Source organism: Rhinichthys klamathensis, unplaced genomic scaffold (assembly GCF_029890125.1).
Source record: "Rhinichthys klamathensis goyatoka isolate OS25496 unplaced genomic scaffold, OSU_Roscu_1.1 h1tg000424l_1, whole genome shotgun sequence".
Taxonomy (NCBI): Eukaryota; Metazoa; Chordata; class Actinopteri; order Cypriniformes; family Leuciscidae; genus Rhinichthys; species Rhinichthys klamathensis.
Window position 1 is genome coordinate 383,062 of NW_026606922.1, and position 12,786 is coordinate 395,847.

A 12,786-nucleotide genomic window follows, 5' to 3' on the forward strand; every position below is an offset into this window, starting at 1 on the left:
ATAACATCTACAAAGACAGCATCCATGCTTTCAATATGGAACTAGGCAAAGCTGGACAGACTTTCTTCTCAAATATTATAAACAGCAACTTAAACAACACACGCACTCTTTTTGCTACTGTAGAGGGACTGACAAACCCCCCAAGCCAGATTCCCAGTGAAATGCTCTCAGCTCTCAGTGCAGTGAGTTTGCTTCTTTCTTCTCTGAGAAGAAAGAAGTCGGCTAGTCCCTTAGTACGTCCGTTGAACGAAACGAACAGCTGCTCGGTCTGTCTGAAAACGGACGAGCGAGACACATAAGCTCTTAATGCCCTGACTGGGCAAAGGAAGCTCTCGCCCATCTCCTCGTTATGAACCGGCAGGGCGGACAGGGAAATGACCTGGGCCCTGAACGGAGTATTGAGGGATTTAGGCACATATCCGTGTCTTGGTTTGAGTACGACTTTTGAGTCATTTGGCCCAAATTCCAGACACGTCGCGCTTACTGAGAGCGCTAGCAGATCCCCTATGCGCTTCACTGAAGCGAGCGCTATGAGAAACGCTGTCTTGAATGACAGGTGTTTCATGTTCGACAGGTGGATCGGCTCAAACGGGGCACCTTTCATGGCTTCCAGAACTGTGGAAAGGTCCCACATGGGGACTGAGGGGGGTCTGGTAGGATTTAGTCTCTTAGCTCCTTTTAAGAAGTGGATGACCAGATAATTTTTCCCCAGTGACTGGCCAGTCGCGGGTTTTGTAAACTCAGCTATGGCCGCCACATAAACTTTAAGCGTGGATGGGGTTATACCCTTATCCAGCAGCCCCTGAAGGAAGGAGAGCACTTCCGTAATCCCGCAGTTTGGGGGTGAAAAGCCTCGGACTCTGCACCAGCCAGCAAACACTGACCATTTCGCGGCATAGAGTCGTCTAGTGGACGGCGCCCTGGCCTGCGTGATTGTGTTTAATACTCCCTCTGGGAGGTTTGCGGGTACCCGTTGATGGCCCATGCGTGCAGGGACCATAGCTCCGGGTGAGGATGCCAAATCGAGCCCTTGGCCTGAGAGAGGAGGTCCTTCCTCGTTGGTATTGGCCATGGGGCAGCACTCGTCAGCTGCATTAGGACTGGGAACCAAGCTTGGTTCGTCCAGAACGGAGCCACAAGGAGCACTGAGCATCCGTTTTCCTTGATTCGTTCCAGCACCTGAAGCAGGAGCGAAATCGGAGGAAAAGCATAGAGCGGGCAGCATGGCCAGGCGTGGGCCAGCGCATCCTTGCTCTTGGAGAAAAACTTCGGACAGTGAGCGTTCTCTTGAGACGCAAATAGGTCTATCTGCGCTCTGCCGAATGTCTCCCACAGCAGGAGGACCGTCTGCGGGTGCAGAGACCATTCCCCTGCTGGAACATTGCTTCTGGACAGTCTGTCTGGCCCCAGATTCAGGTGACCAGGCACATGTGCTGCTCTCAGTGAGCGCAGGTTGTGCTGAGCCCAGACCAGGAGGTTTCGGGATCTGATGCCGCCCTGGTGATTTATGTAGGCTACCATATTGTCCGAGCAGACTAAGACGTGGTCTCCCTTTATTCGGGGACAAAAACGCCTCAGCGCATTGTCGACTGCCATCATTTCCAGACAGTTTATGTGTAGGAGCTTCTCTCGTTCTGACCACAGGCCAAAGAACGGTCTGCCTTGGTGCAGCGCTCCCCATCCCGAGGTGGAGGCGTCCGTGGACACCACCTGCACACTCGAGGAAGTCCCCAGGCTTACACCTGACTGGTACCAGTCGGTCGCTCTCCAAGGTAACTGAGACGCACTTCTGGTCGACCTTGAGGCGAAAATGACTGGGGGCCCAGGCTCGAGGAGGTACTCGTGCCTTTAGCCACCACTGCAGTGGGCGCATACGAAGCAGACCCAACTGGAGCACTGATGATGCTGAGGCCATGAGACCCAGCATTTTCTGAAACCTTTTGAGCGGGACTATAGTGCCGCGGCGGAAGGATTTCGCGGCGCGCTGAATGTTCAGTCTGCGCTCTGGCGATAGTCGCGCTGTCATAGACAGCGAGTTCAGTTCTGTGCCCAGAAAGGTTATTTCCTGACTGGGAAGCAGCGAACTTTTCGCCCAATTGACTGTGAGACCCAGATTCTCGAGGTGCTCGAGTAATATGGCCCTGTGTTCTATGAGCTCTGAGTGAGATCGAGCTAGAATCAGCCAATTGTCCAAGTAGTTCAAAACTCGCATGCCCCGAAGTTTCAGGGGTGCGAGAGCAGCGTCCATGCACATTGGAAATGTACGGGGTGCAAGAGACAGGCCGAACGGTAGGACTGTGTATTGATATGCCTGGCCCTCGAAGGCGAATCTCAAGAAACGCCTGTGACGTAATGCTACTTGTATCTGGAAGTAAGCGTCCTTCAGATCTATTGACATAAACCAGTCCCCTTGGCGAATTTGCGCGAGGATTTTCTTGGTTGTGAGCATTCTGAACCGGCGTTTCATAAGCGCTCTGTTCAGCTGTCTTAGATCTAAAATGGGTCTGAGACCCCCGTCTTTTTTCGGGACCAGAAAATATCTGCTGTACAGACCCCCCTCGCTCTGAGCTTGAGATAAAGGCTGTATTGCCCATTTGCTCAATAGTGTCGCTATTTCGGCTCGAAGTAGATGGGCTTCTGTTTTCACCGTGGATTCGACGCACGCCGTGTAACAGTGGGGGCGTCGAGCGAACTGTAGCGAATAGCCTCTTTTTATAATGTTCAGCACCCATTCTGATATCCTGGGAAGCTGCGCCCACGCGTTTGCATGAACAGCTAGGGGTAGAATGGTATTTGGGCTCTGGTCGTGACATAGGGACGACAAGGGAGCCCTGGCGTGCTGTAGTGTGAATACTGCGTTTGCAGTGACTGAGGCGGGGGGGGCGCCGATCACGGCGGGCAGCCTGGCCGCGCTCATTTCCTTTATAGCAGTCTGCTGGGAAAGAGCGAGCGGGGCGAGCCCCGTGGGGCTTAGCATGTCTGTGAGTGAATGTGGGCGCGGGACAGCGGGCACATTTACTGCACTGAAAAAACCGTCGGCCGGGGCTGACTGTATGTGTGTTGGTTTCGTTTTTACAGAAACCGTGGGACATGTATTGTGTAGTGTTTGTGGGCACTGGGTCGTGGGCACATTCACTACATTTGTTGCACAATCGACATGAGCCGGTTTTATTTGTGTGAGCCCTGCATTGCTGCGGGCCGTGTCTGTGTGTAGAAATGAGCACTGGGTTGTGGGCATTTTTATTACACTCAAAACACCATCGGCCGTGGCCGGAACACCAGAAATTGCACTCTTTATGTGATATATCTGGGTCGCCGTGAAAACGGCGTTTGTGTGCAGGCAAGCGGGCCGTGTTGCCGACTTGTTTACTGCAGAATACACTGGAACAGTCGCATTTCCTGGAACTGAACGAGCGAGATGTTTCGGTGAAAGTCTGGTCGCGGCGGGACTTGAACACCGTCGTTTTCCTAGAAGGGCTAGGACGACTTCGAGGCCTCGGGCTTGATCTCAATCCTCGGCCGGGGCCCACGCGGAGGGGGGCGGCGGCCAGAAGAGTGAGAGCGCGGTCTCTGATCCCGGGCCTGGTGACGCTGTGAAGCGGTGGCGGGCAGAGGCTTTGGTTGAGAGCTTCGAGCAGACGGCTGTTTAGGGCGACCTGCTGCAGAGCTAGCGCGCTTCGGGAGGAAGTGCTTCAAAGCCTGTGACGTTATTTGAACTTCGACAAATCTTTCCGCGAAATCTTTGACGGAAGATCCGAAGAGGCCCGTCGGGGAAATGGGCGCGTCGAGGAACACAGAGCGCTCCGTATCCGGCATTTCCGACAGCGTCAACCATAGATGTCTCTCTGCGACAGTGAGAGAAGCCATAGTCCGCCCCATAGCCTGTGCAGCAGATTTCGCGGCGCGAAGAGCCAGGTCTGTAGCGCTCCGTAAATCCGGCATGTTGATAGCACCCGGGCCTTCCTCGTCCAGCGAAGCTGGCGGGCGAACCGGCGAGCATTCGCGGGCTGGAGAAGGCTCAGGGACCCGTTGAGTGCGACGCTTCTTACGGCGCGGCGCTGTAGCGGGTTGTAACGCTTTGACCAGGATAGCTCTCACGAAGTCAATAGAAGAAAGGGTTTAGAGGCGTAAAGGCTGTATCACGCACATTTAATGGCAGGTAACACAGGCAAGGCAATCCTCTCACACATGAGAGATTACTCTTTCAGGGTCACAAAATAAAACTAGTGAAACAAAAGTATATAAAGATGTAGAGCACGCTTAGCATCCACGGTGGATCTCACTCACACTCAACTCAACAGCGTCATCACGCATAGCGCACGTCATGAATGACGTGATCAGTCTCTTAAAGGGGCACACCACACAATAATGTGATGCATGTAAATACACAGTTTCGTTCGTTACAGGGTGGTGGTGCAGTCTCGGAGAAGAATGCCAGGCGAGTCCTCAGAGTCACCATAGGCAACAGCTCGCAATGAGGGCATCCACCGTTAGCGAGCGCGAGAGCTGCATGATCCTCTCCTAGGCAGGAAACGCAAATCACATGGCGGTCCCCGTCGCTGAGTGGGGCTCGGCACGAGCCACAGGATAAAGGCATCTTTAAAAAGACGCAGCTCTTTTAGAAAGGTGAGTCGCGGCGGCGAACACACACTTAGCAGAGTGTAAAAGGATATAGTATGCCGGGTAGTGTAGCAGGAACGGCGACTGAAGGCGGCGAAGTGAAGGCCAGCGGCTTCAGATGCAATGGCTCGTCCTGCAGAAGGCTTTTTCCAACGGCGCGGCTTCTCACTCCGGATCCAACGCTGCGTGAGCTACGTTGAAGAGATGAAAAATCAGTGATATCAGCCCATCGAGCCATATTTATAGGGCTAGGCCACGCCTACTCTGGCGGGAAGGTGACGAGGTGGGCGGGAAGCGCCCCCATTGGACCGTCACCGAAGGGCCTCTCTCGATAGGCTGCTGCAGTTGCAGCAGGGCAGCTAATAGGCACGCAAGCCGCCTTTGCCTATGTCTGTATGCTGCCGCAACGCGTTTTACATTAATTCAAAATTAAGGATAATTTTTTGGCTTCAATATCTCGTGGAAAAGAGGTTTTCCCCTAGCGTAAGATATTACGCAGTACGAGAGAACCTCTCGTAAGAGAACTGGGTAACACTTTATTTCGATAGTCCACTTTAGACATTCTACTAACTATAAGTAATTTTGCAGCTACATGTCAACTAACAGTCCTTAGAGGATTAGTAGACTGTCTGCTTACTATTTGCCAACACTTTATTTTGTTGGTCCCCCAACACGCATTCTACTGACTATAAGTAACTTGGCAACTACAAGTCAACTTATTCTCCTAACCCGAACCCTAACACCTAACCCTTATCTAACAGTCTACTGACAGTCTACTACAGCCTACTAAAACTCTAATGAGAGTTAGTTGACATGTTAAAAATGTACTTATAGTTAGTAGAATGTCTAAAGTGAACTATTGAAATAAAGTGTAACCAAAAACGGTAACAATTTACATTATGTTTTAAGATTATTGATAATTAAAGAAACAAATGGATCACATATCTACAAAAACATACCATACTCATCTGAAATGGTGTGTTGTTATGATGATCATCAGTCAGATGATCATCAGATGGTCACCAAAAAGCAAACAGAAAGCTTGCATTAGCAAAAAGTTAGCATGTTACATGTTTGATACAATCTTTCTATTGTTTTTAATTGACAGAATCCACATTTACATCCACATTTTCTTGTTTTTGGGTGTTATAGCCTGATTCTTTTATTTCTTTTTTTAAGTTATTTGCTCACCACTGTAACAGAAGAAAGTCAAATTGGCAAAGCAGCTTTCATCCGTCCACTGATCAAAGTATTTTAGAGACACAGCTGTGCAGTGTTGAGCTCCCAGCAGTCCTGGGACATTTGCACCATTATCTGGTTGTGCAACCTCACCTGGAGTATATGGCAGCCAATATGTGAAGGAAGAGCTGCTCTGATCTGACCACAGTCTGAGTCTGTGCAGACCAATCCACACAGAATATCCATAGCTATAACGTGTAATGCTCAGTATCTGTTGACGCTCTGTCTCATCTCTCACACTGGCCAGGTCTGTGTATTTCTCTTTGCAGTAGCTCTGAGCTCCAGTCCAGGTCCTTCCCTCATATACCCAGTTATACTTCTGAGAGGCGTTTTCTCTACCTATGATAAAAATATTCATTTAAAATCAAGTCAGTTAATTTGTTAATTCGTCAACCATATTTTAAATGCATACAGTTAAGGGCACTAATTTAGTAGATAAAGTGAGTGTATCTTGGACTGCTGGTAAAAACGGCTTTTTTTTTCAACATCTCATCATTTTACGTCACGTCAGGGAGCCTCAGCCTCAGCTCAGTGCAGAGTAGGCTGGTATTCAGTGAAAGCAGTCGTGAGTCAGTGTGTTTTAGGTAGTTTTTGTACTTCAATTTATCATTGTCATGGCAAATTATTGTGTTTGTGGAGGTTGCAAAAACTCCGGCCTGTCAGGACATCGAGTCCACAGGTTTCCTAACAAGAAAAAGGACGGTGCTATATCTCTTTCGTGCCTGGTGCGGTTTGTGCAGGTGAAGAGACGGGATTTCTCTTCCGCATTCAGCTTCGAAAAATGCGGTCGTGTGTAGCGTTCACTTCAGATCAGAGGATTATCATCCCGGCGATATGATGGAGTTTAACATGGGATGCCGAAGCAAGAATATTGATTGTCTTATACTGTCCCAGCTAGCAGGGAACGTTCTCAGAACTTTGGCTAACATTCCCTACAAGTTTGGTTAATGTTTTTTAAAAAACATTTGAATGTAATGTTCAAAGAATGTTTTAAGGATGTTTTCTCATTTCAAATAATGTTCCTATAACGTTAAATGTAAACTAAGATATAACGTTTTAACTGTAACATTTTGAGGATGTTTTGGGAATGTTGTTGAGATAACAGATTATACAATGTTCTCAATAAAACATTGGTACAATGTTCCATAATAACAGAGGAGGAACATTATCAAATCAACGTTCGTAAAATGTTTTGAGGATATTATTGAGGCCTGAGATGATGGAGTGTTTTTTATAAAACGTTCTTGTAATGTACACAACTAGAACATTATAACTGTAACATTTTGAAGATGTTTTGGGAATGTTGTTGAGATAACAGATTATACAATGTTCTCAATAAAACATTGGTACAATGTTCCATAATAACAGAGGAGGAACATTATCAAATCAACGTTCCCAAAATGTTTTGAGGATATCATTGAGGCCTGAGATGATGGAGTGTTCTTTATAAAACGTTCTTGTAATGTGACGAGTTAACAAAGCAATAACATTATAACTGTAACATTTTGAGGATGTTTTGGGAATGTTATTGAGATAACAGATTATACAATGTTCTCAATAAAACATTGGTACAATGTTCCATAATAACAGAGGAGGAACATTATCAAATCAATGTTCTTAAAATGTTTTGAGAATATTATTGAGGCCTGAGATGATGGAGTGTTGTTTATAAAACGTTCTAGTAATGTTACATGTTAACACAACTAGAACATTATAACTGTAACATTTTGAGGATGTTTTGGGAATGTTGTTGAGATAACAGATAATACAATGTTCTTAATAAAACATTGGTACGATGTTCCATTATAACAGAGGAGGAACATTATCAAATCAATATTCTTAAAATGTTTTGAGAATATTATTGAGGCCTGAGATGATGGAGTGTTGTTTATAAAACGTTCTAGTAATGTTACATGTTAACACAACTAGAACATTATAACTGTAACATTTTGAGGATGTTTTGGGAATGTTGTTGAGATAACAGATAATACAATGTTCTTAATAAAACATTGGTACGATGTTCCATTATAACAGAGGAGGAACATTATCAAATCAATGTTCTTAAAATGTTTTGAGAATATTATTGAGGCCTGAGATGATGGAGTGTTCTTTATAAAACGTTCTTGTAATGTGACGAGTTAACAAAGCAATAACATTATAACTGTAACATTTTGAGGATGTTTTGGGAATGTTGTTGAGATAACAGATAATACAATGTTCTTAATAAAACATTGGTACGATGTTCCATTATAACAGAGGAGGAACATTATCAAATCAATGTTCTTAAAATGTTTTGAGGATATCATTGAGGCCTGAGATGATGGAGTGTTCTTTATAAAACATTCTTGTAATGTGACATGTTAACAAAGTAAGAACATTATAACTAACATTTTGAGGATGTTTTGGGAATGTTATTGAGATAACAGATAATACAATGTTCTTAATAAAACATTGGTACAATGTTCCATAATAACAGAGAAGGAACATTATCAAATCAATATTCTTAAAATGTTTTGAGAATATTATTGAGGCCTGAGATGATGGAGTGTTGTTTATAAAACGTTCTAGTAATGTTACATGTTAACACAACTAGAACATTATAACTGTAACTGTAGGAGCCATACTTACCACCTTATTTAATTTTGATAAATTTGTTAATTTAAATATCAGAATGTTGTTGTATTATTAATTGTTTATTTCCCTGAGTGTGTGCCCTCTATAGGTGAGAGGGGAAAAGTTGTATAAAGGATAGGCCACCCCTGACAGGAAGGGGGCGCTGGTGCAAGAGCACACAGTCTTTTGACCGTGCACATGGAGCTAGGGTGGCATGGTGCAACAAACCTGCAAGCGGCCTAAAAGTTGTTTGTTTTGTTTTATGTTACAATGCATCTTTATTTTTGATTTAATAAACTTCAGTTATTTGTTTGGAACATCAACACGCCTCTCTGGATCTATTCATGGTACTTTGCACGCGTCAGAACCATAGCATCAGCATCTCCCACAGTGGACAAGAAACTTGTTTTCACCACTACAAATTGTCAAAAGACTGGCTTTGAAAATGGAATATGTTTGAGAAAAGGAGGATTATCCATAAACCTGAACGGAGTGGATGGACTGTTTGAAGACCGCATGGCATTGGAAGCAGAGAACAAAAGAAACTTCTCAAAGAGGTATGTGCTTGCGGAACCAAAGTGCTGAGTTAAATTTGAATGTTACTGGAAAAACTCAAGTTTGATGCTGCAAACTGTGGATGAAAGGATTAATTTGATGAAGAGTTCAAAGGTCTTGATGCATGCCATTTTAAAGAGGAATCAAAGGAAATTTGAAAAGTTTGTGTCTTTGGAAAGATGATATTTGCTTGATTGAGACAAAATGGAGGACAAGTCTTATCTAGAACAATCCCCAAACTCAGCTCAAAGAGATTTGAATGAGGTTGCTGCTCGTTTGAAAGCCTCTAGAGCAGGCAAGATGGCACACCTTACAAGACGAATTAATATTGTTAACTCTTTGATGACTGATGCTGAATATCTTGAAGAAGTAAAGGGAAACATGATGAAGTTCAATGAAATGTTTGTTGAATTCAAGTCTCTTCAAGAATCATATGTACAAATGTTAAGTGAAGAGGATAAAGTTGAAGACCTGAAAACCTGGTATGAACCAAGAATGAAACAAGTTGATATGTTTGTTTCTACTGTTGAGAAGTGGATGTCTAATATTCAAGAAGAATCAGACTTTCAAACTAGTACTCCAGTTTCTTCTGCTCTAAAAGTGACTGACCAGCTAAATGATGATGATGATAACACTTCAGTTGTCTTGTCTGTGCGTAGCAGTAGATCTGGCAGATCTAGCAGATCAAATTTAAGCAGATCAAGTGTGTTAACATCAGCCTCAGCTCGTATCTGTGCAGAGGCAGAGAGGGCAGCTTTACTTGCCAAAGCCAATACACTGCAACAAAAACATGCTATAGAGAAGAAAGAAGAAGAACTTAGAAAGATGAAGGAGGTGTGGGAAGTTCAAGCTGAAATTGCAGCCAACACCGCAAAAATCGAGTATCTCAAGTATGCTGAGACCTCAATAACCAATGGAAATGCTGTTGAAGATGATGCCATGAATGTGTATTGTAAGGAGATGTTGGATAAAACTCCAGTGCAACAAGATGTGCGCCCAAAAGAGACACTTCATGAACTCTCTACAGCACCAACTCAGACTACAAGACATTCTTTTCCTCAGAACAGCAATGCAATTCAACAACCCACCACCATGAAGACTGACTCCAAACTCCCTGCACAAATCTCTCATACAGCTCAAGCAAGACCTCTAGAAAGTAGAGAATCATCTTCATCTAATGTCATTCAAGGGCCTGATCTTGCTAAAATTCTTCAAAAACAAAACAACTTGACAGACATGCTTGTGAAACAACAACTTCTTTCCACCTTACCAAGAGGGGAAATTCCAATGTTTAGTGGAGATATTCTGCAGTACAGGTCATTCCTTCATTCTTTTGAGCACATCATTGAAACTAAAACAGATGATAATGCAGACAGGCTGCATTTTCTCATTCAGTACACAAGGGGACTACCACAGGAGCTGGTAAGAAGTTGCCAACACATGTCACCGAACCAAGGTTACCAAAAGGCAAAGCAGCTATTAAAAGAACACTTTGGTAATGCATATAGGATTTCATGTGCTTATATTGAGAAAGCTCTTTCTTGGCCTTCAATCAAGCCAGAAGATCCAAAGGCTTTACAGGCCTTCGCATTGTGTCTTAGAAGCTGCTGCAATAGTATGGAAGACTTGAAGTTCATGGAAGAACTGGACACAGTCTCCAATATGAGGTGTATTGCTTTCAAGCTCCCATATAAGCTCAGAGAGAGGTGGCGCACAAAGGCATTTGAGTTGCAAGAACAGAGGAACAAGGTAAAGATGGTAGATCTCGTCAGCTTCATTGAAAAACAAGCTAACATTGTCTCAGACCCAATATTTGGTGATATCCAAGACTCAAGCCCAAGTAAAGGAAAGCCCAAAGTGCTAGTGAAGCCCAAATCCAAAGGCAGTTTTGCTACCAATGTGCATGTGAACTCACCACAGACCACATCTAAGGATTCACAGCCAATTTCATGTCTCTACTGTAACAATGGACATGATTTGATGTCATGCTTGCAGTTTGAAAAGCAGCCGCACAGAGAAAAGATAAACTTTATAAGACAGAATGGAATCTGTTTTGGGTGTTTAACCAAAGGAGGACATATAAGTAAAGACTGCACACAGCATCTGAACTGCTCCATATGCAACAAACAGCATCCAAGTGTGTTACACATTAAAGCATTGGAATCATCAAAACAACTGAAGAAAACACCTGTGAGTAGCACACAGGTCTCCCTTCAAGATGGTAAGCATGCTGGAGTCAGAAACATGCAGTTTTACACAGAGTGTTTGTTGTCGATTGTACCAGTACAGGTTAAAAGCTCAAAAGGAAGTAAGATTCTGCACACATATGCCTTTCTTGATCCTGGTAGCTCGGCAAGCTTCTGCACAGAGGATCTTATGAGGAAACTCAACATTACTGGAAGAAAGACCAATATTCTTCTTCGAACAATGAGCCAGGATAAGTCTGTGCCCTCGTACATTGTCAGTGGGTTGGAAGTGTCTTCACTGGAAGAAAGTAACTTCATCCACCTGCCAGAAGTATACACCCAAAAGATCATGCCTGTTGACACCTGTAACATTCCCACAAAGGAAGAACTATCTAAATGGCCATACCTGAGTCAGGTACAGTTTCCTAGGATTCCAGCCAAGGTGGAGTTGTTGATTGGAAGCAATGCTCCCAAAGCCATTGAACCTTGGGAAATCCTTAATAGCCAAGGGGATGGGCCATATGCAGTTAAGACCCTACTAGGATGGGTTATTAATGGTCCTTTACAAGGCAAAAACACAGCAAACAGGAACAGTTGTGATGGTGGTGTTGTTAACAGAATTTCTATCTTGAACTTGGAAGAAATGTTGATGCAACAATACAACCATGATTTTAATGAGCGTTCATGTGAAGAGAAGGCTGAAATGTCTATAGAAGACAAAAGATTCATCAAGATTGCAGAACAGTCAATAAAATTAAAAAATGGACATTACACTCTTAATCTACCTTTTAGGAAGGACGACACAGTGTTGCCTAACAATTACCAAGTGGCAGAACAGCGACTTCAAAGTTTGAAAAGAAAGTTCAAGAGGAATGAAAAATTCAAAACCGAATATACTGAATTTCTAACAGAAGTCATAAAAAAGGGCTATGCTGAAGTGGTGCCGCAACAAGAGCTGAAAAGATCAGATGGTAAATTGTGGTACATCCCACATCATGGTGTATACCATCCTCAAAAACAGACCATAAGGGTGGTCTTTGACTGTGCTGTTACTTTTCAAGGTAAATCCCTCAACTCAGAACTTCTTCAGGGTCCTGATTTGACCAGTACACTTTTTGATGTTTTGACCAGATTTCGCCAAGAATCTGTAGCAGTTATGACTGATATCAAAGCAATGTTCCATCAGGTCAGAGTGTCAAGATCAGATGTTGACTTCTTGCGATTCCTCTGGTGGCCAAGTGGTGATGTCAGCATGCCTGCTGTGGAACATCGAATGATGGTACATCTATTTGGGGCAGTCTCATCCCCCAGCTGTGCAAACTTTGCTCTGAGGCAAACAGCCAAAGACAACAAAGAATGTTTTCGAACTGAGGTGATAAACACGGTTGAGAACAACTTCTATGTAGATGATTGCTTGAAGTCCCTTCCAACAGAGCATGAAGCAGTAGAATTGGTGAAAGATCTAACATCTCTCTGTCAAACAGGAGGATTCCACCTCACAAAATGGGTGAGTAACAGTCGTACTGTTCTTGCACATATTCCAAAGGAAGACAGAGCTCAGAATGTAAGGGAA

The 12,786-nt window shown here is 44.2% G+C and overlaps 1 protein-coding gene across 1 annotated transcript in view; it reads right to left on the reverse strand.

Annotated features, from left to right (window-relative positions):
* Positions 1-230: 230 nt before the first annotated feature.
* The window catches only part of LOC130071010 (macrophage mannose receptor 1-like), a 62,709-nt gene continuing 50,153 nt past the window's right edge, over positions 231-12,786 (reverse strand). The window contains exons 10-12 of the mRNA XM_056235615.1: positions 5,953-6,198; positions 485-1,179; positions 231-272 (exon numbers count right to left, since the gene is read on the reverse strand). Of these exons, the coding sequence (XP_056091590.1) occupies positions 231-272; positions 485-1,179; positions 5,953-6,198 (983 nt within the window). The remainder of the gene's footprint in view (positions 273-484; positions 1,180-5,952; positions 6,199-12,786) is intronic.